Below are 22,500 nucleotides of genomic sequence, written 5' to 3'. Positions count from 1 at the left end.
TTGGAGAAGAACAGAGACACGCTTTATGAAGAGCTGGTGGACATCATGCGTGCTAGTCAGGTATCAGCGTAATAGCTCCCTTCATTTTTAATGAAGTTTAATATCATTGCATTGTTGTTTATCTCATTTCTGTGTTGTTAGTTTGCTGTCTTGGCGGATTTTTTTAAAGTGGAGGAACCAGATTCTGGCCATAAGATTATTAAGGTGACACCGGCATATCCCAGAGTTAAAGCTTCAAACAAGCAGCTGAGAACCACTGTAGGAGACAAGGTACAAATTCATAGTCAATACTAGTGATAATTAGGGATGTGCTCGAATAGCGAATCCGTATTCGGAAAGGCACGGAAAACGAATAATGCATTCTACGGAGCCACAAAAGGGACATGGTTAGCCGCTTGCTAGCAGTAGCCTGTTACATTACAGTACATACAATTTCACTTACCACATAAACAGAGAGAGGTAAGGACCGATAGGACGATGTTGAATGATTTGCAGATCCTGAGCACCACTGACAAACATCTAATCTTGTGAAATGTGTGGTAAGTAGATTAGGCTGCTTGTGATCGCGAATCTCAAAAGTGAAAGTAAAAAGTAAGCGCGCATTCATAAGTGATTTCAATGTCCCGCATATTAATAACAGCTCCCTGAAAGCACTGAAATATATTTTTCTCGTATATTTCATATTTATTCCCTTTACGGTTGCTGTAGTACATATCATTACCTTTCCGAATACCGTAGTCGGATTCGGGCACATCCCTAGTGAGAATAATCATGTCTGTTTAACTCCTTTTGAAAGATTAAGTTTAACATACATATTAATTTTATCTAGTTTCGAAGTTCCTTGTACATGTTAATGGAGACGCTGAATGCTACTACACCTCATTATGTGCGCTGTATTAAACCCAATGAAGAGAAACTGCCATTTGAGTAAGTGACAACAAGCCTGAATTACTTTATATGTGTTTTTCTGTAGACAGTATATTTATTTGTGTTGTGTGTGTTTGTTCAGATATGACTCAAAGCGTGTGGTGCAGCAGCTGAGGGCCTGTGGTGTGCTGGAGACCATTCGTATCAGTGCCCAGAGTTACCCGTCCAGGTGACTAGTGCCTCAAGCATTCCCTAATGTTTATTAAAGTTTTCAGAACTTTACTGTCTTCTGACCATCTTAAGTTTTAGTTTTGCCTACACAAAAGACTATATAATACCCAAAGACGTGTCACTGGTATAGTTTTGAATGGGGAAAAATGCAACGCTCAATATGGCAGCTCTATCGAACGAAGCCCCGCCTTCTGAGCAAAAGAGCCAATCGCTAATCGGTAAAGTCAGCGCGTCAAAATGGAAATTTTGATTCTTTCGATTTTCGATTTGTTCATTTTCAGTTCGTTCACCAAAATGATTCGTTCAGATTCGTTCACTGATTCATTCAGTGACCATTTCTTCATATTTCATAAATACGTCAGCATTTGGCGAAAAAGAGTGTGTTATGTGTTATTATGTCTTAAGTCAACAAACATACTGTATTTACTTGTTACAAAAAACTGATTTGGCTTTATTAAAATGTGTGCCTAATCTACTCATTAAATAAGTCTAAATAAATGGTTCAGATGAGCAAAACATCTTGCATTATTAACATTTTTAATTGTTTGGTCAGATGTTAACACATTCATAAATCTGGGATGTCGTGAAGTTATGTTCTGTATGTTAAATATGAATATATAAACAAGTGTATGTGCACAGTAACTGCGCTTTGCATCCGCTTTCTGCTGATTGCTGAACGAGACTGACTCAAATGACCGACCTACCTGGTTCACGTTTGTTTACGAACGACATGTACCAGTTCGTTTAATTCGTTCACGAACGAGATCTCTCTCGTTCAGACTCAAAACAGCAACTCAGGTCAGTGATGGCCGTGTTCGTTCAGTAACAACCGTTCGTGAATGAAAAGAACCAGTTGTTGAACGATATGGCGAGCTTGGCTCGTGTAGTTTGGCATATTTGCAGCAAAGAAAGAAATGTACACTTTACCATTGTAATGAAAACTGACCCACTAGGTGTTTTAGACTTAGTTTTGTTGTATTTTTTGCACTTTGAACAATTCTCTCAAGATCTCTCTCGTTACTCGTTCAGTACTCTGTACAGTAAATTGTAAATAAAAACAGGTAAATTGTTCAAAGTGCAAAATATACCACTAAACTAAGTCTAAAACACAGTAGTGGGTCAGTTTTCATTACATTTTCTTTCTTAGCTGCAGATATGCCAAACTACACGAGCTGAGCTCTACCTGTGCGCCATCATTATCGTTCAACAACTGGTTCTTACGTCCACGAACGAGATGTACCAGTTCATTCAACTCGTTCACGAATGAGATCTCTCTCTCGTTCAGACTGTAAAGCAACTCGGTCAGTGAAGGGTGTATTCGTTCACTACATTCAACAAATCACATGCTCCGTCACATCTCATACTCGAATGCTATTGGCTCGAGGTTTAGTTTAGTTTTAGTCAGTCTTTGACAGGGCCACGCTGCTCTGAAGGGATTTCAGTGAACGAGAAATATGAGTCAATGGATTACGTGAACGAGAATGATACGTTCACCTAAAAGATTCGTTCAAAAAGAACAAAACGATGAATAAATAAATAAAACAAATTCAACAAAAATCTCACATCAGAAAATACAACCCGCCAGGTTAAAATGGTCCCAGATGTACAGAATAGTCATCATTAATTTGTACAGTTCTCATAGTCTCTGTCCATCCTTACAGGTGGATGTATATAGAGTTTTACAGTCGTTACAGTATCTTGATGAGCCAGTCGGAGCTGAAGCTAGAAGAGAAGAAGCAGACGTGCAAGACTGTTCTGCAGAGACTCATTCCTGTAAGAGAAACGCACTGTGGTGCACTCTTAAAAATAAAGGTGTTTAAAAGGTTCTTCACAACGATGCCATAGAAGAACCATTTTTGGTTATACAATGAAATGAAATTTCTTACCTTTTTATAATCTGAAGAACCTTCTTTCACCACAAAGAACCTTTTGTGAAACAGAAAGGTTCTTCAGATGTTAAAGGTTCTTTATGGAACCATTTAGACAAAAAGGTTCTTCTGTGGCATCGTGAAGCACCTTTATTTTTAAGAGTGTACTGTACATCTGAGAGCTTGTGTTCTTCAGCCATCTTATGAAAAAAGTCCTCTTTGGTCCATTAAAGGATTCCAACCAGTACAAGTTCGGTCGGACTAAGATCTTCTTCAGGGCAGGACAGGTGGCGTACCTGGAGAAGCTACGTTTGGATCATCTTCGGGCGGCTTGCGTGACCATCCAGAAGCACGTGAGGGGCTGGAGGCAGAGACGCAGGTTCCTGCACATGAGACAAGCTGCCATCACAATCCAACAGTACGTGCGTGGAAAGAAACAGATCAGGTGAGTGTTTCCAGAGCGCTAGCAATCCAAATCTTGAATCTTTCTTGATCAAAAATACAGTCACATTGTTACAAATTTAAACAGCAGTTTTCAATTGGAATATGTTGTAAAAAGTCATTTATTCCTGTTGAATTTCCAGCATCATTACTCCAGTCTTCAGTGTCACATGACCTTTCAGAAATCATTCTGATTTGCTGATCAAGAAACATTTCTGATTATTATCAATGTTGAAAAAAGCAGTGCTGCTTCATATTTTCATGGAAACCGTGATATATTTTTTAGGATTCTTTGATAAGTAGAAAGTTCAAAAGAACAGCGTTTATTTGAAACAGATGTGTTTGGTAACATTATAAATGTCTTTACTGTCACATTTTCATCATTTTAATGCATCCTTGCGTAATAAAATGATTTAGTTCTTTAAAAACAAAAACAAAAAAACTGACCCTAAATGTTAAAAAGTTAAAAAAATTGTAAAAATTAGCATTTTTTGACAAAACTTGAGCATTTTTAAAAGATAGAGCACCCATGTTGTTGCAAACTAATGTGACTTCCATTCTTCCTTCATATACAAAACATGTTAAGCAAGCCAAACTCCAAAAAGGACAAACGAGCACCATAAAAGTAGCCTATAAAACTTCGATTGAACTTTAAACTGTTATTCACTCATTCCAGTGTTATTGTAGTATCATTGAGATGCTTTTATATTTTGTATTCATATTTTGAATTAGTTTAAACTTTTACATTTTCCAGTTTCATTTTAATTGTACTAATCGAACTAAAAAAATATGTACTTCTTTGTTTTTTATTCTATTTCAGTTAAAGTTTATTTTAATTCATGTAACAAAAAATGTCTCAATGGTTATAGTTTTGGTTAACAACAATAACCCTGGCTCATTCACGTTTCAGAAATGGCACTTGTGCATGTGTCAAGCCAAGTTTGTCATCTTAAAATGCATCAACATGCAAAATATGGATGACTTGAAGCAACCAAAGATGTCAATCTGTTGTATGTGTATATAAACAAACAATTAAAGAATAGCACATATGAAGTGCAAGAACTCGTCTTGTGCGTTTTCATCAAATGCTACATTTGGAGTACATTAAAAACGTTTCTGTTGCAGACGCACTGTGACCGCTCTGGCGTTGAAGCAGGGTTGGGCGTCTGTGGTGATTCAGAGACACTGTCGTGGGTATCTGGTACGGAGGATTTACCAGCTCATCTTGAGGGCTGCAATCACCATACAGGCCTTCACCAGAGGATGGATGGCCCGCAAGCGCTACAGAGAGGCAAAGTTACATTGTTTGTCATTTCATAAAGGTCTTTTAACCCTGATCACACAGTCACACATTTGAGTCTGTGTTATTGTAGATGATGGCAGAACACAAGGCTCTGATTCTGCAGAAATACGCTCGAGCTTGGCTGGTGCGCCGGCGCTTTCAAACCATGCGACGGCTGGTCATCAACTTGCAGCTGTCGTACCGAGTCCAGCAGCTGCGCAAGAAAATTGAAGAGCAGGTACAATCACAAAACATAAAGGAGAAGACTTTGTCTTCAACTTTGTCTCAGATGGATTCTCCTAAAATTCTTTTGGATGAATGAAAATAGACACCACTGTATAAGTAGTTGAAGTAGAGTAAGTTTAGAGAGCTTTAAAATAGATGTGGAGACTGGAGCATTTCAGATGGTTGGATGAGAAATGTTTCAGTTCATATTGAGATCTCTCACTTTTGATTGCAGACTTTGATATCTTGGCAAATCAGAGCAAAGATATTGTTGAGATATTTTTGGACTTTTGAGATCACTGTGGGTTTTTTTTCCCTCTGAAGACATAATCCAAATTTAATCTATTTGCTGTTTGTGAGGACAAATTGAGATTTTTTTTTTGTTCCTATATAAACTTACTTCAAAGTAACTTCAAGAACATATAGCTTGACTGCTCAAGCAAGGTTTGATTTCCAAGGAAAACGCATACTGATGATTGTTAAAATAGAATAGAAATATTAGATTAAAACATTGAAACTTAAAAATCTTACACAAAAACTAGAAACGTTGTCTAGGAAATAACGGAAATAATAAGTTAAGTAAGTAATGATAAGTATTAAAATTGCTAAAAAAATTTACTTAAAAAACGTAACTTTAACTTAAAAAATAAAAACTACTACTACTACTACTAATAATAAAAACCCCGAAAACTAATAAAAAAGACAAGGTACAAGGCACAAAATGACTAAAACAAACAAAATTAAAATGAAAACTGAAAATATAAAACTAAAAGCTTATTCAAAATTGAAATAAATAACAGCATCTATCCTTTGAATGTACTGTAAATGTACACCTGTCACATGCTTAAATTTATATGTCACCAAATCAACTATTTCAAAAATTAAAATGAGTCAGACTCTTTAAACACTGTATGTCATTTTCTGAAGTGACTCTTAAATATGAAACTTTCCTCTCTCTTCTTCTAGAATAAAGAGAATATGGGCCTTATGGAAAAACTCACCAGTTTGTCTAGTGCACGTACTCAAGGACTAGAAAAGATTCAGGCTTTGGAGGCGGAGCTTGGAAAGCTAACCAATGAGATGGCAGCTTTAGAGGAGAGGGCGAGAACAAACTCTGAAGAGGCCAGTCAGGTAAAGATACTGATTTGTACAATATCTTTATAAGATTTACACAGTAGTGTATTTAATAATGAGGGTGTTCACTTTGTTCTCTTCTCTAAGGCAATCGCTTTGCTTCAGAGTGACAAAGAGAAACTTACTCTTACCAATAAGACTTTGGAGCAGAAACTGAAAGACACGACCCTGCAGATGCAAGGTGATGAGTGAAATGATTTTAAAACGGTGACAATGAAGAGTATGTAACTAACTACTTATAAAACATTTGTTTTCCAGATCAATTTGAGGATGTAAAGAGAAAACTGATGGAAGACTTAGAAAGACAGGAGAGACTCAGAAAGTAAGAATGCTTTCTTAAAATGATAGTTCACCCAAAAGTCATTTACTCACTCTCATATCTTTCCAAACATGAGTTAATTTCCTCCGTGGAACTCAAAAAAAGAAATTTAGCACAATGACCAAACCGCTCGTACTATGAAAGTGGATGGTAACCATGTCAAGCACCAAAAAAAAAAAACAGCATGAGGCCAACATAAAAGTAGTCTGAAAGTGGTCCAAAAATGATAGATTTGTGAGGAACAGAAACGGCTTTGAGTAGTTTATGCAGAAAATTACAGCTTGGACATTTCTCATTTTCCTTTGTTAGGCTATCAATCAGAGCTTTGTCTAAATGTGTTTGTGCTGTTCTGTTTTGTCAGGGTGGCGGAGCACAACGGTGAACTCCAGAAGGAAGACTCGGATAAAGAGATCGTAGTCCTGAAAGAGGAAAGCCGTAGACTGAGAGAGGAGCGAATCAGGCTCCAGACGCAAGTGGAGGAGGACAAGAAGGTCAACGCAGAGCTGCAGGAACAAGTGCTGCAGCTCACCAAACACGTCAAGGTGAATCACACCTGTAACTCTTCCTTCATCTTATTTCTTACGTTATTTTCCCAAGTCTAACACGTACAAGTGGCAGTTTTAAGGTAGAACAAAGCCTAATATGAGGATGAACATGCAAAAATAATAAATAAATTAGTGCTGTCAATCAATGAAAATGTTTGATTGCATTAATCACAGTCATGGACTGTGATTAATCATGATTAATCGCAAATTTAAAATACTAGGATTTACCTGTAAATGTGTTGAAATAAAGACATGCATGACAAACTAGTTAAAAGGAAACAGAACCTTTCACACCTCCGCTAGGTATGAGACATAATCCTTATTCTTTTGTTTTTTTCAGTCATTATCAGCCTTTATACTGGCAATAAAACATTTACATCGCTTCAATCCCAGTATACATTGACCTTACATGAAGTAATATGATGCATTATGAAGAAGAATTGGACCTGTTCTGCAGGTGCATTAGAGCTAACATTAGCATCATGCTACATAAGACAATTTATGAGATCAATAGTACATTTTTACTCACTTTAAACCACCATCGAGTGTTTGTAATAACTTCCTTTTGCGATCACATGTGTACACTTTGGGGGGCCGCGGTACATTATAAAAGTAGCCCAAAAAAATCGCAACCCACGGCTCTGTAATTTTTAATCACAGCCTCATAATCACACAATCCCTGCGTCCCAATGTGCATACATAATATCCTAAATATTATTGAAAATGACTAATATCACATAGAATTTAGGATGGCAAGTGTGGGACGCAGGCAATGATAGATTACCAATGAATGATAGATACCATACCATTAAAAAAATATTCACGTATTAAGATGCATGCGTTAACGCGTTAATGTTGACAGCCCTGAAATAAATAAATACATTTGTCCATAAATATATAAATAAACCAGAAAAATTATAAATAAAATGCTAAATGCAACAGTAATACAATATAAATCAAATGGTTAGGGAAATGCAAAAATGTTAAAAGAAATTCAATTTTAAATTATGTAAATTTTTCCTTTAAATTCCTATACTTTTTTCATTTTTAATATTCTTTAAATACATGCAAATTTAACATTTATTTATATATATATATATATATATATATATATACAGTGCTGCTTGAAAGTTTGTGAACATGTATCTGTGAATATGTGACTAATTTTAACAAAATCATACACAATGCATGTAATTTTTTATTTATACATAAAAGATGTTTACATTTAGTCCACAAGACAAAAAATCCTGCAGATTCTTCAGTTTTCCAGCATCTTTTGCATATTTGAACCCTTTCCAGCAGTAACTGTATGATTTTGAGATCCATGTTTTCACACTGAGGACGACTGAGGGACTCAAACACAACAATTAAAAAAGGTTCAAACATTCACTGATGCTCCTGAAGGAAACACGATGCATTAAGAGCCGGGGGTGAAATCTTTTTGAATTTGAAGATCAAGGTAAATTGTACTTCATTTGTCTTCCGGGAAACATGCAAGTATCTTCTGTTGCTTCCGAAGGGCAGTATTAAATGGGAAAAAATTATATTTCTACAAAATAAGAAAAATTTGGACATCTTCATGCTGTTCAAAAGTTTTCACCCCCCGGCTCTTCATGCATCAGTGAATGTTTGAACCTTTTTTAATAGTTGTGTCCCTCAGTTGTCGTCGGTGTGAAAAGATGGATGTCAAAATCATAGTCACTGTTGGAAAGGGTTATAGTGAATCTGTGGATTTATTTATTTGTTTGCTTTTTGTGTTTTTACTTATTTATAATTTCTGCAGGTTTTGTCCTCCAGAGTTTAAAAACCAAACTTAGCTAGCTTAACTTTATTCTTTTGGCAACTCTGAAGCACTTGCTATCCCTTTTGCAAATGCAAATCTAGTGTTAAACAGTGGACATTAATAAGGACCTTAATGTAAATGTTTTTTTTTTTAGTGTAAAAGTTTTTTTATTCTTTAATTTTTTTTGTGTGACAATTTAAAGGTCATACCAGATTTACGGAAAGTAATCAATAGCCTGCAGACGCAGCGAGCTGAAGTTGATAAAACCATGAGAGCTCAGAATCTACAAGCCAGAGGTACAAAACATACTGCCATGGACTGATTTTTCATTATCTGTGAATGACTCGTCCAAATGCCGTCTTTATTCATTTTATGCCCCCAGCTAAGATGAGTTTGATCACGAGGCAGCTGCTCGGTGAAGCTAAGGGTGAAAATCTCATTCAAAGGTGTGTGAAAATCTTGGGATTGTCTGTGCTGATTGTTATTTGGTCTTGATTTGCTTTAATCAAGTTATCTCTTTTACTCCAGACTCAATGAAGAAGCCTTAGATCACGATGATGGAGCTGATCTTCTGACTGCTTTTGACGCCATGGAAAAAGCTGCTAAGTATGACCTCTAAAGGTTTGTCATTTAAACCGTAGTGTTTATTTTTGCTTCAACTCGGCTGTCCTTTTATCTCAGAGTGATGGAAACTCAGCTGCGGGAGCAGAAGGACACTTATGAGAGTCAATTAGAAACTCTGGTCTTCAAAAACGAACATTTAAACAAAGAGAACGAGATGCTTCAGGCTCTCTTTCAGGAGAAGAGTGACGTCAACCAAAGCATCGGACAGGAAGTGGCCCGCCTCACTGCCAAGAACATGGTAGAGTGTGTATTTATGTAGTCTGTATGTTTGTTTGCATGTCAGCTGGTGATGATGGTGACTTCCTGTGTGCAGGTGATTCCAGAACTGAAGCAGCAGGTGTCAGAATTGAACCGCCACAAACAAGAGCTTGAGACCCAGTTACAAGATCAGAGAGCTGAGATGAGCGGTGAGCCAATCACATCTGAATTAGACTGGATTTTACACATGCAGACTTATTTTTCGACAGACATGGGCAACAGGATATGATGTCACACTCCAGGGCTTCTGTTTTAAATACACTATTTATCAAAAGTTTGGAATAACTAACACTTTTTAATGTTTTTGAAAGAAGTCTCTTCTACTCACTAAGGCTGCATTTATTTGATCAAAAATTCAGTAAAAGCATTTATATTATGAAAGATTATTACCCTTTAAAGTAACTGTTTTTGATTTAAATATATGTTATAAAATGTGATTTGATATTTAATGTGAGTGGTCTCACTTTATATTAAAATTAATAATTTGGTACAATGCACTTATTGTGTACATACATGTTTTTACACTGTACTTATATTCTAAACAATACTTGCATATAGTTACATCTGTAATTAATTCCTGTAATTACATTTATAATTACACTGTTGACTCATCCCTTGCACCTTAACCCCCCCTTAAACATACCCGTACCACCAAACCTGTCCCTAACCTAACCCATATCCCACCTCAATGGCAGCAAAAGTGTTTTGCAATACAATATGACCACAATAAGTACATTGTACTTATTTTATGACGTAAGTACATAGTAGTTAAGGCCACTTAATATAAAGTGGGACCAAATATTTATATCAGAATGATTTCTGAAGGATCATGTGACACTGAAAACTGGATTCAGCTTTGATCACAGGAATAAATTACATTTTACAATATATTCAAATAGAGTTATTTTAAATTGTAATAATATTTCACAATATTGCTTTTTTACTGTGTTTTTGATCAAATAAATGCAGCCTTGGTGAGCAATAGAGATATAAATGAATAAATGATCTTAATTATCCATACTTTTGACAAGTAATGTATGTGAATAAATCATGTTAAATTCAGATTTATATCTGTTTGGATGTTTTTTTACTTGAGGTTAGACCAATTATGATCATGTTTGCACTTCTTAAATTGTATGTGGCAGCAAAAATAAAGGAGTTATCAAACGAGCTTCAGCTCACTGTTGAAGAGGAGCGATCGGAGCGCAGGTAAGGCCTTTATTACCCTTAGACTATATTTACAGACTGTGGCACAAGGCTGAAGGTGCAGGTGTTATGCATCTGTTCATAGGCACACGGAGGAGAAGATTACAGAGAGCGAGAGGAGAAGAGAAGAGATGGAGAGCCAGATGGCTGACCTCCAGGAGGAGAACGAGCAGCTACAGAAAGCCCAGCTCTCGGAGAGAGAAGCCAAGAACAAATTCAGACAGGAGACATCTCGCCTCACAGCTGAGAATATGGTGTGTGTGAAAGGGCACGCTCAGGATTACATCTGCGATTATGTGCATTTTGTAGCTTTTATACAAAGTGACTTGCAAATAAAGAAAAATACACGCATAATAAATATATACACCTCTCAAAGCGTAAAAATAATACAACATAAAACATAAATAAACAGAAATGCAAAAATGCTAAAGAAAATGCTAAATTGAGAGCTGATTTTTTAATAAATAGTATACTGTGTATTAAATATAATTTAATATATATTAATAGTTATTATAAGCTTATATATCAATACATAAAATGCTTAATAGTATATATTATTTACACTTCCTATTTAATATGTATTATACTTCATTTATTTATTAAATATTTTATATAAACTCATTAGTATGCAAATTAATTTATTAATTTATGCATTTGTTTATTTAAAACTTTTACTTGTGTCCTCCTGAATATTAGTATTAAGATTATTAATGTTAATATTAATGTTATATAATTATAATATGCTTACACTTACTATATATATATATATATATATATAATTGAATTTTTAAATATTTTTATTTCGATTATTAAAATATATTTATTAATTTCTGATTTTTTTTTTTTTTTTACTGTTAGTGGGACCAAAATCAGTGTCCTCCTGAAAGACATTTAGGTCTTGCGGTTCAAAAAGTCGATATATATCTATTTCTCTAATTTTTAAGATAATTTTCTTCTGGTTTCAGGACTTTGAAGAGCAGCTGGACATGAAGGACAGACTGATAAAACGACTCCAAGACCAAATCAAAGCCATTCAGACAAATGCAACAGGTAAAACTCTTCCTATTCACCTGATTTCACATTTAGCCAATCCTTTCTCATCCTTTCCATGTTTTGTATCCGCATCAGCCAATCAGAAAGCAGCACCGGCCGTGCCCAAAGAGTACTTGGGCATGTTGGAGTACAAGAAGGAGAATGAAAGCAGGCTGATCCGGACGCTTATACTAGGTAAATCCATCACTGAAAGCATATGTGTGCAAGTCCATAACTCATAATTTACTCAGTGGTTTGTAATCTGCAGAGCTGAAACCTCGCGGTGTGGGTGTGCAAATGATCCCTGGTCTGGCTGCACATCTCCTCTTCATGTGTGTGAGACATGGCGATTACCTTAACGACGGAAACAAGCTCAAGTCCCTCATGAACGGCATCATCTCAGCCATCAAAGAGGTCATCACGGTAAGATTATATTTGTTATATTCAGGAACCGGAAAATAATTTTTTTGTCTGGATGTTTTTGACAGATGTGGATTTTTACATGGATTTTAATTATGGTTACTTTCAGCTTTTAATGCAGATCCTTTTTGTATGGGTGAATTCTCATTATTATAATGCAATATCTCCTTGTCATTAATGACAAACAGTATGTAGCCTATGTAATAAAATAAAATTATTGTTTAATAAAATGAAAATAAAATACTGAATTTTTTTTAATTTTAATATTTGTATTAATATGATATAGTAATATAAAGAAATAAAATAAAAATAATATATTGTCATCATAGTATTTATTATAGGGATTATAGGGAATGCAACAAATACTATGATATATATATATATATATATATACACACACATACATATTCATGTCATATAATAATATAAATTAATGTAATAAAAAAATGTATAATAATAAAATAAATACAAAAAATAAATTGTATTACAGTAAATGTAATAAAAATTGTGAAGTGTATATGTACGTCATGGTAATATTTATTACACTGCTTTTAAATATACATATATTAGTAATATAGAAACAGCAATACAATAAATAATAAAATAATAATAAATGCCAAACTAAAATAATTATAATAAAATATAATGTCAGTGCAAAAATATAATAGTTGACATTGTAAACATGCTTAATTTTGCAAAAAACAAATGATGATGATTCTGATGACTATGGTTTCAGAACCACCAGGAGAATTTTGAACTTCTGTCCTTCTGGCTCTCAAACACATATCAATTCCTCAACTGTCTCAAACAGTACAGTGGGGACGAGGTAAAGTCCTTTTCTGTGTCTCTCTCCTCCCTACCTCTATTAAATACCCCATACAATGCTCTTTATACTTCCTTATTCAGTGCATCAACATTTTCAAAGATATCTTACTGTATCATTCCTGAAACCAACAAATGAGAATGTTCATTTCCCCTCCATCAACAGGAGTTCATGAAGCACAACACTCCTCGTCAGAACAAGAACTGCCTGAGGAACTTCGACCTTTCAGAGCACCGGCAGATTCTCAGCGACCTCGCCATCAACGTCTACCATCAGGTCATCAGCGTGATGGAGGACGCACTCTTTCCCATGATCAGTATGGAAATAAAGTCGATGCAGTGCCGTTATAATGCATTTTCCTCTGTTCCGTCTTGTTAATCCACTCTCTCCGTTCAGTCCCTGGGATGTTGGAGCACGAGAGTCTCCAGGGAATCTCCAGCATGAAGCCCACTGGTTTCCGCAAGCGCTCCAATAGTGCGTACGAGGATGGCGGGGACCACAGCGGGTCGGAGCCGTTCAGCGTGACCTCCATCCTGCAGCAGCTCGACGCGTTCCACACCAGCATGGAGCAGCACAGCATGGAGCCGCAGCTGCAGGGTCAGGTCATAAGACAGCTGTTCTTCATCATCGGATCCACGTCGGTGAACAGCATCCTGCTCCGCAAGGACCTGTGCTCCTGCCGCAAGGGCATGCAGATCAGGTGCGTACAGGTGTTTTTTCCTGTATATGCATTATTACATAATGCACTGCATAGGCTGATGAGACACAGTGCAACTCTTTGAGCAGCGGGTATCCAGATAGAAATATGTTACCCATTCTCAGTGGGAAAGTGCATTTGAAAAAAAAAAGTTGCCTGGCAAAATTGCTCAAAAAAGTAGTTTTTTGCCTTGTATATCATCAGCCATAGACACAACTGTTTTATTCAGCAAGGATGCTGAAGGGTGGTGATGGCGCAGTGGATAAGACACATGCCTTTGGTGTGAGAGACCCGGGTTCGAATCCACTGTGAGACACCAATGTGTCCCTGAGCAAGACACTTAACCCCTAGTTGCTCCAGAGGCGTGCGACCTCTGACATATATAGCAATTGTAAGTCGCTCTGGATAAAAGCGTCAGCTAAATGAATAAAAGTAAAAGTAAAAAGTAAAAGGATGCATTAAATTGATCAAAAGTGACAGATTTTAAAATAAATGCTGTTCTTTTTAACTTTTTAGTCATCGAGGAATCCTGAAAAGTAAAATATAATAAAAGCATGACAACTGTTTTCAACATGGATAATAATGGGAAATGTTTCTTGAGCAGCAACTCCGCATATGAGAATGATTTCTGAAGGATCATGTGACACTGAAGACTGGAGTAACCATAATTCAGTGCTGCATCACAGGAATTACATTTTCAAATATATTAAAATAAAAAAAAAACAGCTGTTTTAAATTGTAATAATATTTCACAATATTTCTGTTTTTACCGTTAAATAAATGCAGCCTTGCTGATCATAAGAGACTTCTTTTAAAACATAAAAAAATCTTACAGTCCCTCAAACTTTTAAACTGTTGTAGAGTAAATCGAATGCTGCACAGTTTGTAACAATTCATATTTCAAAGGCTACATTGTTTCAAAGTCACATGACCTCAATATGTCATGTGTTTAATTCAGTGAATGGCGTCCAGTTTATAATTAAGTTATTTAAAAAAGATTTTGTTTAAAAATGTGCCAAGTTGGCAGTCAAATCAAATAAAAACCCAAGACAGTTGATATAATTTCTTATTTAACAGCAAATCATGAACTTGAGCTCATTTTTCATAATGTGTACATACTGTACATATTAGTGTGAGTAGTATGGAACTGTTCTAAATGTTCCATAAATACAGAACATTTTCAAACGGTGTAAGCAATATATATATATGTTTCCAGTTCATGCATTACTGGAAATGGAAGATAAATAAAGTGTGCATTGCATTGTGGGATATGGTATTCAGTGCAGTGTGCTCTGTCATTCTGGCATTCTGTGCACAGAAATATGTATGTACTGTATATGTACTGCTTCCTGCACAGATATGGTAATATGGCTTTCTAAACATCCCCAGAAATAGAGTTTAATAAAGCGTCTTTTTTATTCCAGGTGCAACATCAGTTATCTAGAGGAGTGGCTGCGAGAGAAGGATCTGCAGAGCAGCTTCGCTATGGAAACGCTGGGGCCGCTTTCTCAGGTCGCTTGGCTTCTTCAGGTCAACAAGACCACAGATGAGGACGCAGCCGAGATCAAGCAGAGATGCTCCGAGCTCTCGCCCGTGCAGGTGCAAACTACAGCCTGCAATTTTACACCGATTCTTTTTAGAGTCGTTTATATATGCTATATGGGCCATAGAATGTCAGCTCTTTTGGTATCATTTATAAGAGCCCTTAGAATCTGGTTGTTTTCTGGTTTTGTAGATTGCGAAAATCCTTAACTCGTACACACCCATTGATGATTTCGAAAAGCGTGTCGCTCCGTCCTTCGTCCGCAAAGTGCAGGTTGGATTTTTTCTTTTTTAAGCATGTATACAAGCATTCAGAAGTTTGGGGTAATATTGTGAAATATTGTTTCAATTTAAAATTCTGTTACTGAATAAAATGTCATTTATTTCTGTGATCAAAGCTGAATTTCCAGCATCATTACACCAGTCTTCAGTGTCACATGATCCTTCAGTGAAACATTTCTTACTATAATTAACGTTGAAAACAGTTGTGCTGCTTTATATTTTTGTGGAAACTGTGATACTTGTTATTTTTTCTGATTGTAAGATGAATAGAACAGCACTTATTTGTTTTGTAACATTATAAATGTCACTTACTCTCTCTTTTGATCACTTTAATGCCTCCTTGCTGAAAAAAAGTATTTTTTTTTTTTTTAAACCTTACCGACCCCAAACTTTTGTATGGTAGTATAAAGGGAAATGATCTCAAATCATTTGCTGAATTGAGCCCTTGTTTTGTCTTTATGCTGCAGGCGCTGCTGCAGGAGCGCGAGGGGTCGTCTCAGCTGATGATTGATTCACAATATCGTTTCCAGGTCACCTTCCCCTTCTGCTCCTCACCACAAGCACTAGAGCTCCTGCAGGTGCCCAGCAGCCTCCATCTGGGCTTCGTCACTCGCATTTGACCTCTAACCTCTGACCTTAGTGATATCAGGACTGGTACTTAGGATCAGGATGTGTCTGTGCTGACCTGAATGCATCATGGAAACACTGCACAGTAGCTAATGCTAAACATTTGCATATTTTTTTGATTTATTTATAAAGATTTTAATCACACGTTCTCTAAATTAGTATCTTGAATAACTGTTTAGATTATAAATCTTTTAGAATAGCTTTTTTCAAGAACAAACATACATTTCAATAACCCAAACAAACCAGCCTCAAATGTTCAGTTTGTTCAATTTTGTAAATCCTAAATAATTTTTGTCACAAATTGCTCTTCCAGTGATTTTTATTTTTTATAAATCAGAAATCAATAAACACAACTGCCAAATGAGTCCTCCTCTCTTCACTCTTAGCACTTCACCATAGCTCTCACAATATGCCATGGAAATGCAATATTTATGATGGTTAATCATCAATGGACTAGAGATGGAACCCCCTAGAACTAATCTAGCAATCTCAGTCTCACAGGGTGCATTCCTCCAACATGTTATAATTCACATACATATATTTACTATTGTTATATAATTTGATATTAATGGTTGTACTGTTTTTAATGTGTTCATTTTAACCTAACAATAATAAAATGCATCTTAAAGATTTTCATGACAATATTAGAATAAGGAGAATATGCAAATGTTCATTGAAAATATGGTAATTATAATTAAATTCAAAATAAAACATTTTAGTAAAGAAAAATGGGTGGAATGTGCTTAATTCCAATGATAAACTAATAAATAATAATACAAATAAATATATATATATAAAAAAGGACAAAATTACATAACATTACTAATACTTAAAAACAAAATTAACATACTGAAAATATTAAAATAAAACTTAATTCAGAATATTAATGCTATAATATTAAATAACACAAAAGTATTACATTAGTAAAAAAAATTAGGTAATGATCTTAATTGCAATTAAAAAATAATAATCAAAATAATATCAAGAACTGCAATGATAATAAATGAAAGCTAAATAGAAATATTTTCAAAACAAATTAAAAATGACAAAAGTATATCAAAAATAGCCCTGAAAATAGGCCTTTATTTATTATTATTTCTTTTTATAAATGTTGTTTAATTTATAAATTATAACCAACATGTTTGTGGAATGATGCACCCTGTGAGATTGAGATTACAGAGGCATATATATATATATATATATATATATATAAACTCATTAGGCCTACAGTATGGCATTACAAATAGGTTTAACGTTTTTTAAACAACCATTTTAGGAATATAATCAAATATTTAGATTAGTTTAAATTTATTTTTAATATTTTGTGCTTTTTTATTTTGATGTGAATCCTGAGAGTGAAGAAACGGAATATTGGATTTGAGAAGCCCTTGCCTTGCAGATGTCGAAAGCAGCACATCCGAGTGTCTCTCTGGGGGCTTCAGACGGATGAGAGAGAGAGAGAGAGGGAGAAAGGGAGAGAGAGAGAGAGGGAGAGAGAGGGAGAGAGAGAGAGAGAGAGAGAGAGAGAGAGTCCTTCATGACGTCACGGCAGCTGCATCCCCCGCGCGCTCCGTCTCCAGTCTCTCCTCCGTCTCTCTCTCCATTACAACACTCCTCTCCTCCGCCACTCTTGTGTTTTCTGGTGGAAATGGCCTCACAGGAGGTGGCCTCGCAGCCCAGCGACACTCTGGTGACGCTCAAAACCGAATCCGAGACGCTGAAGACCAAGCTGGAGGAGGAGAGAGCCAAACTGCACGATGTTGAGCGTAAGAGCCGAGTGTGTGTGTGTGTGTGTGTGTGTTAATGAAGACATATGTTAGCTGTCATTATGTAGCGTGATGTTTACAGTCAGATTGAAGGGGAATCATCAGCTGTTTAGATGAACTGATCAGGGTTTACTGAGGCCATGATGATGATGATGATGGCGACAAGGGAGCATTTATTTTCCGTTCAGCATCACATTATGATATTCAGAGAAACAAGAATGTTTTATTTTAGCATTGTTTATATACTATTATAGTATTAATATTTTGAATTCGTTCTTAGTTTTATATTTTCAGTTTTATTTTGAATTTAGTTTGTTTTAATCATTTTTATTATGTGCTTTTGTCAGTTTTATTTTTTTAGCTGTCAAAGTAACATTTCTGATTCGTTTTTAATGTGACATTTATCATTTATTTAATTTAAGCTATATTTTGATGACTAATAACAGTAACACTGCTAAAAATTTTCAATTTTCAAAAGTGATTTATTTGTTTTTATTTAGTTATTTTGTGTTTTATATTTATACCGTCATTTAGCAGACGCTTTAATCCATTTATTATTATTATTATTATTATTTAGATTTAGACTTATTTATTTTATGCATTTTATTTATTTGTATTTTTATTGTATATACATTTTATTAATGTATTAACTTGTGTGTTCATTTATTATTTATCATTTTTTTAAAGGCTTGTGCACTAATGGTTTGATAAGAAGCAATAATTACTGCCAGCAAAATTTAGTAATGTAGGAATCTACAGGCATGTTCATGAAGGATAAAAACATCAAATCTACTAAATGTTGTTGTTTTTTGATCAGTACATCAAGTGGCAGAGAAGATTGAGGCTTTGGGTCAGTTTGTCATGAAGACCAGACGAACCCTGAAAGGCCATGGAAATAAAGTCCTGTGTATGGACTGGTGCAAAGACAAGAGGAGACTCGTCAGCTCATCTCAGGTCAGTCTATAAAAACATACATCAAACATATCACGCATTGATCTCTGTTATTTCTTCTCACAGTGACAGCTTGGCAATTGATGCAATAATTTGATCAATAATTATTTCATTTTCTTCTGTATTTTAGGATGGAAAGGTGATTGTATGGGATGCCTTTACAACAAATAAGGTAAAATAAATATGACACTTCAAAATAGGGATATTTCCATGATTTCCAGGGCTATATCCTATACTTTTCCCCCATAGTTGACCTATTACATTAGTTACTAATCATGTTATATAATTGTTATAAAATTATGTACTGTATGCTTTTGACTAAAATTGATATACTGTAAAATGTAGCTTAATTTGTTGATTAGCTTCAAACCTTATTGATTTTTAATTTAATTTTACTAATAATCAGTGGTATTTTAATACAATTTACATACTATTATAGTTTTTACTAATGTTGTGAATTAATTCATATTTTTATTTTTAGATATTTTGTTGTGTGTTTTTGTAATTTGTCTTAGGTTTTATTTTTCCTAAGTCTGCATATTTTTTATTTAGTATAAGATATCTAAATGAAAATAATTGCTTTACCGATTAGCTGAAATAAAATGTTTGTTTATTTATTTATTTATTTTTCAGTTAACATTCAATTTATTTTTTAAGTAGCAGATTTTTTATTTTTTATGGTTTATTATTTTAGCTGTAATAACCATGCATTTAATATATTTTAATATACTAAATGTCTTGACAGGAGCATGCAGTGACTATGCCCTGCACGTGGGTCATGGCCTGTGCTTACGCCCCCTCTGGATGTGCAGTGGCTTGTGGGTAAGTCTCTGGGCTCTCCGGCTCCTTTCTAAATATTTCACTAAACATTATATCTCTCTTTGAGCAATAAACATCAGGCTTAACCAATTGCATAAATTTGGGGTGGGACTTCATGCTTTTCCAACCAGTGTAAAGGCTAGAAAGCTTTAGGCGTTTTTAGGAAACAATATTTTGTTTTGCAGTTCCATTTATTGCCACTACACATCACATACTTTAAACCTTAATTACAAGTCTAGTAAATACAAAGCATCCTTACTGGATAACACCAAAAATATGGAGATAATATTAAAGGAGAGTTGCTTGCTAACTTCATCTTTATGCTCACTTGATTTATTTTATTAAAGGTGATGTATCTAATTAAAACAAATAAAAATACTATAATATGTTTAACATTTTATAAGTTCACATACTTGTTTGTCAGAAAAACAACTCTACAGCCAGTTATTTGAAATGTGCGTTCTGTGTCGCAATGTCTGTTTTTGTGACTCCGCCCACTACCAATTTACCCAATAGGGTTTCAGCACCCTGGGTTGCCAGTTGGTGGAGAACACAGCGTATTGCAGCCATGGAAGCGAGCAGATTCTACCTGACCTGACCTGACACATTTCAACCACTAGCTGTCAATATTACATACTGCACCTTTATCTGATACGTTGTTTTTCGCAGTGGGTTGGACAATAAGTGCTCTGTGTACCCTCTATCCCTGGACAAGAACGAAAACCTCGCCGCCAAGAAGAAATCGGTGGCCATGCACACCAACTACCTGTCCGCATGCTGCTTTACTAACTCAGATATGCAGGTATGCTTGAACACATGGTGAAATAATAAAACAGTGTTTTGCTTTTGACCGATTGTGGTGTGCTTTGTGTTTGCGTTAGATTCTGACATCTAGCGGTGATGGGACGTGTGCTCTTTGGGATGTAGAGAGCGGTCAGATGCTGCAGAGCTTCCATGGACACGCGGCTGATGTGCTGTGTCTGGATCTGGCCCCCTCTGAGACCGCGAACACATTCGTGTCAGGGGTGGGAACTGAGCTGCTGATGCCAAACACAAGCCACACATACCCTCCATTGACAAACTAGTGTCAGACATTACCTTGTGTAACCTTAAGAGTTAACATGAGATTGCAATTGACCCTATTTACTTTCTTAAACGGATAGTTCACCCAAAAATTTGCTGTTAATTTACCTCTTTCCTCCACTGAATAAAAAATAAAAATTTTGACTTTTTTTTCTCCCAGTTGTGAGTTTACATCTCAAAATCTTGGTGTGTTTTTTTCTTAGAACTGCATTATATAAAGTCATTATTGTGAGTTGTAAAGTCCAATTCTGAAGGGGAAAAAAAGACTAGCCTATGTTGTCAACATTGTGACTTTATACCTCACAATTCTGACTTAACTCGCAATTGTATGTCATAAAGTCAGAATTGCGAGATATAAACTCGCAGTTCTGAGAAAAAAAGTCAGAGTTGTCCGTTTATATCTCGCAATTCTGACTTTATTTCTCAGAATTCTGACTTTATTTCTCAGAATTGTGACTTTATTTCTAAGAATTGTGAATTTATATCATGCAATTTTGAGAAAAATTCAGATCTGCGAGTTTATATCTCTCAATTTTGACTTTATAGCTCGCAAATATGTGAGATAAAAAGTTGCAATTACCTTTTTTTATTTTTTATTCGGTGGGGGAAACGGGCTTCCACACCCTCAGGCCATCCAATGTGTAGGTCCTTGGTAATTCATAAAATGCAAGTCAGTGGCTGCCCGTTTTTGAGAATAAAAAAGGCATCAAGGAATACAAAATTAATACCCGTTGCTCATGACAACATATTGAGGTCTTATGAAGCAAAACGATCAGTCTGTGAAAGAAACTAAACCTTATTTACCACAGTATTACCTGTAATCCAGAGCCTCAGGCATGCGGCCCAGACAGATGTCCAGTTTGCGAACAACTAGTTAAACCAGTTCACCAAATTGGACTGAACCATCTGAAACAGTTTGTGGGTCGAGCAGCACAGATCTACAAGGACAGCACAGCACAGATCACACACGAGTACAATAGAGCTGTTAACATGCCTGTGCAGTGACCCACATGTTCTCATATCTCTCAGGGTTGTGATAAGAAGGCTTGCGTATGGGACATGCGCACGGGACAGTGCATCCAGTCTTTTGAGACCCATGAATCAGACATCAACAGTGTGCGGTAAGAGTCCTCATGCCTCGTTTCCCTTCAGGTTTTGTCAAAGCAAAAAAACACAAAGTGGACTGAGCAACATTTAAGGAAGGCCTTTACAGCACTGGTCAATATTTGTCCGTGTAAACACTCAAAATGTCACGAGAGACCGTATAGCCACAGAAGAGTGCTAATATGGTCATCGGCTGATCTGACTTTTCTTAAAAGGGACTTTTGCAGCACCTTCAAGTAATGTTTACTGAGTAAAACAGTCACATGACTGTTCATGTTTTATTATCACTGTAGGTACTATCCGAGTGGAGATGCTTTCGCTTCAGGCTCAGATGACGCTACTGTGAGTCTTTTCCCATCTTGGGAGTCTTTTCCCAGATTTAAACATTTGGAAACATTACGATTGCTAATGGTTTTTTTTTTTTTTATAAAATCTCTTATGCTTGGCAAGGCTGCATTTATTTGATCTAAAATATAGTAAAAACTGTGATATTGTGAAATATTATTGCAATTTGAAAAAGCTATTTTCTATTTGAATGTATTTTAATTCATTACTTGATTCAAAGCTGAAT

General features: G+C 35.6%; 2 protein-coding genes across 2 annotated transcripts in view; both read left to right on the top strand.

Annotated features, from left to right (window-relative positions):
* myo5c (myosin VC) overlaps positions 1-16,571 on the top strand; it is a 22,685-nt gene extending 6,114 nt beyond the window's left edge. Inside the window, exons 14-41 of the mRNA XM_079411365.1 lie at positions 1-60; positions 142-270; positions 830-927; positions 1,010-1,096; positions 2,760-2,871; positions 3,200-3,411; positions 4,533-4,698; positions 4,781-4,927; positions 5,881-6,045; positions 6,136-6,229; positions 6,307-6,370; positions 6,729-6,909; positions 8,898-8,991; positions 9,078-9,141; positions 9,224-9,301; positions 9,377-9,557; positions 9,633-9,726; positions 10,723-10,786; positions 10,869-11,037; positions 11,749-11,833; positions 11,912-12,010; positions 12,084-12,238; positions 12,972-13,061; positions 13,224-13,374; positions 13,455-13,758; positions 15,180-15,354; positions 15,491-15,571; positions 16,047-16,571. The exon at positions 1-60 is cut by the window's left edge and continues 24 nt beyond it. Coding sequence (XP_079267491.1) covers positions 1-60; positions 142-270; positions 830-927; positions 1,010-1,096; positions 2,760-2,871; positions 3,200-3,411; positions 4,533-4,698; positions 4,781-4,927; positions 5,881-6,045; positions 6,136-6,229; positions 6,307-6,370; positions 6,729-6,909; positions 8,898-8,991; positions 9,078-9,141; positions 9,224-9,301; positions 9,377-9,557; positions 9,633-9,726; positions 10,723-10,786; positions 10,869-11,037; positions 11,749-11,833; positions 11,912-12,010; positions 12,084-12,238; positions 12,972-13,061; positions 13,224-13,374; positions 13,455-13,758; positions 15,180-15,354; positions 15,491-15,571; positions 16,047-16,199 — 3,552 coding nt within the window. The 3' untranslated portion in view covers positions 16,200-16,571. The remainder of the gene's footprint in view (positions 61-141; positions 271-829; positions 928-1,009; positions 1,097-2,759; positions 2,872-3,199; positions 3,412-4,532; positions 4,699-4,780; positions 4,928-5,880; positions 6,046-6,135; positions 6,230-6,306; positions 6,371-6,728; positions 6,910-8,897; positions 8,992-9,077; positions 9,142-9,223; positions 9,302-9,376; positions 9,558-9,632; positions 9,727-10,722; positions 10,787-10,868; positions 11,038-11,748; positions 11,834-11,911; positions 12,011-12,083; positions 12,239-12,971; positions 13,062-13,223; positions 13,375-13,454; positions 13,759-15,179; positions 15,355-15,490; positions 15,572-16,046) is intronic.
* Positions 16,572-17,751: 1,180 nt separating this feature from the next.
* gnb5a (guanine nucleotide binding protein (G protein), beta 5a) overlaps positions 17,752-22,500 on the top strand; it is a 9,121-nt gene continuing 4,372 nt past the window's right edge. Inside the window, exons 1-8 of the mRNA XM_079412661.1 lie at positions 17,752-17,972; positions 18,790-18,926; positions 19,054-19,095; positions 19,669-19,745; positions 20,412-20,544; positions 20,624-20,767; positions 21,855-21,946; positions 22,223-22,271. Coding sequence (XP_079268787.1) covers positions 17,855-17,972; positions 18,790-18,926; positions 19,054-19,095; positions 19,669-19,745; positions 20,412-20,544; positions 20,624-20,767; positions 21,855-21,946; positions 22,223-22,271 — 792 coding nt within the window. The 5' untranslated portion in view covers positions 17,752-17,854. The remainder of the gene's footprint in view (positions 17,973-18,789; positions 18,927-19,053; positions 19,096-19,668; positions 19,746-20,411; positions 20,545-20,623; positions 20,768-21,854; positions 21,947-22,222; positions 22,272-22,500) is intronic.

Source organism: Barbus barbus (assembly GCF_936440315.1).
Source record: "Barbus barbus genome assembly, chromosome: 48".
Taxonomy (NCBI): Eukaryota; Metazoa; Chordata; class Actinopteri; order Cypriniformes; family Cyprinidae; genus Barbus; species Barbus barbus.
Note: the sequence above shows the minus strand (reverse complement) of the source record. Positions and strands in the feature narration are given on the sequence as shown.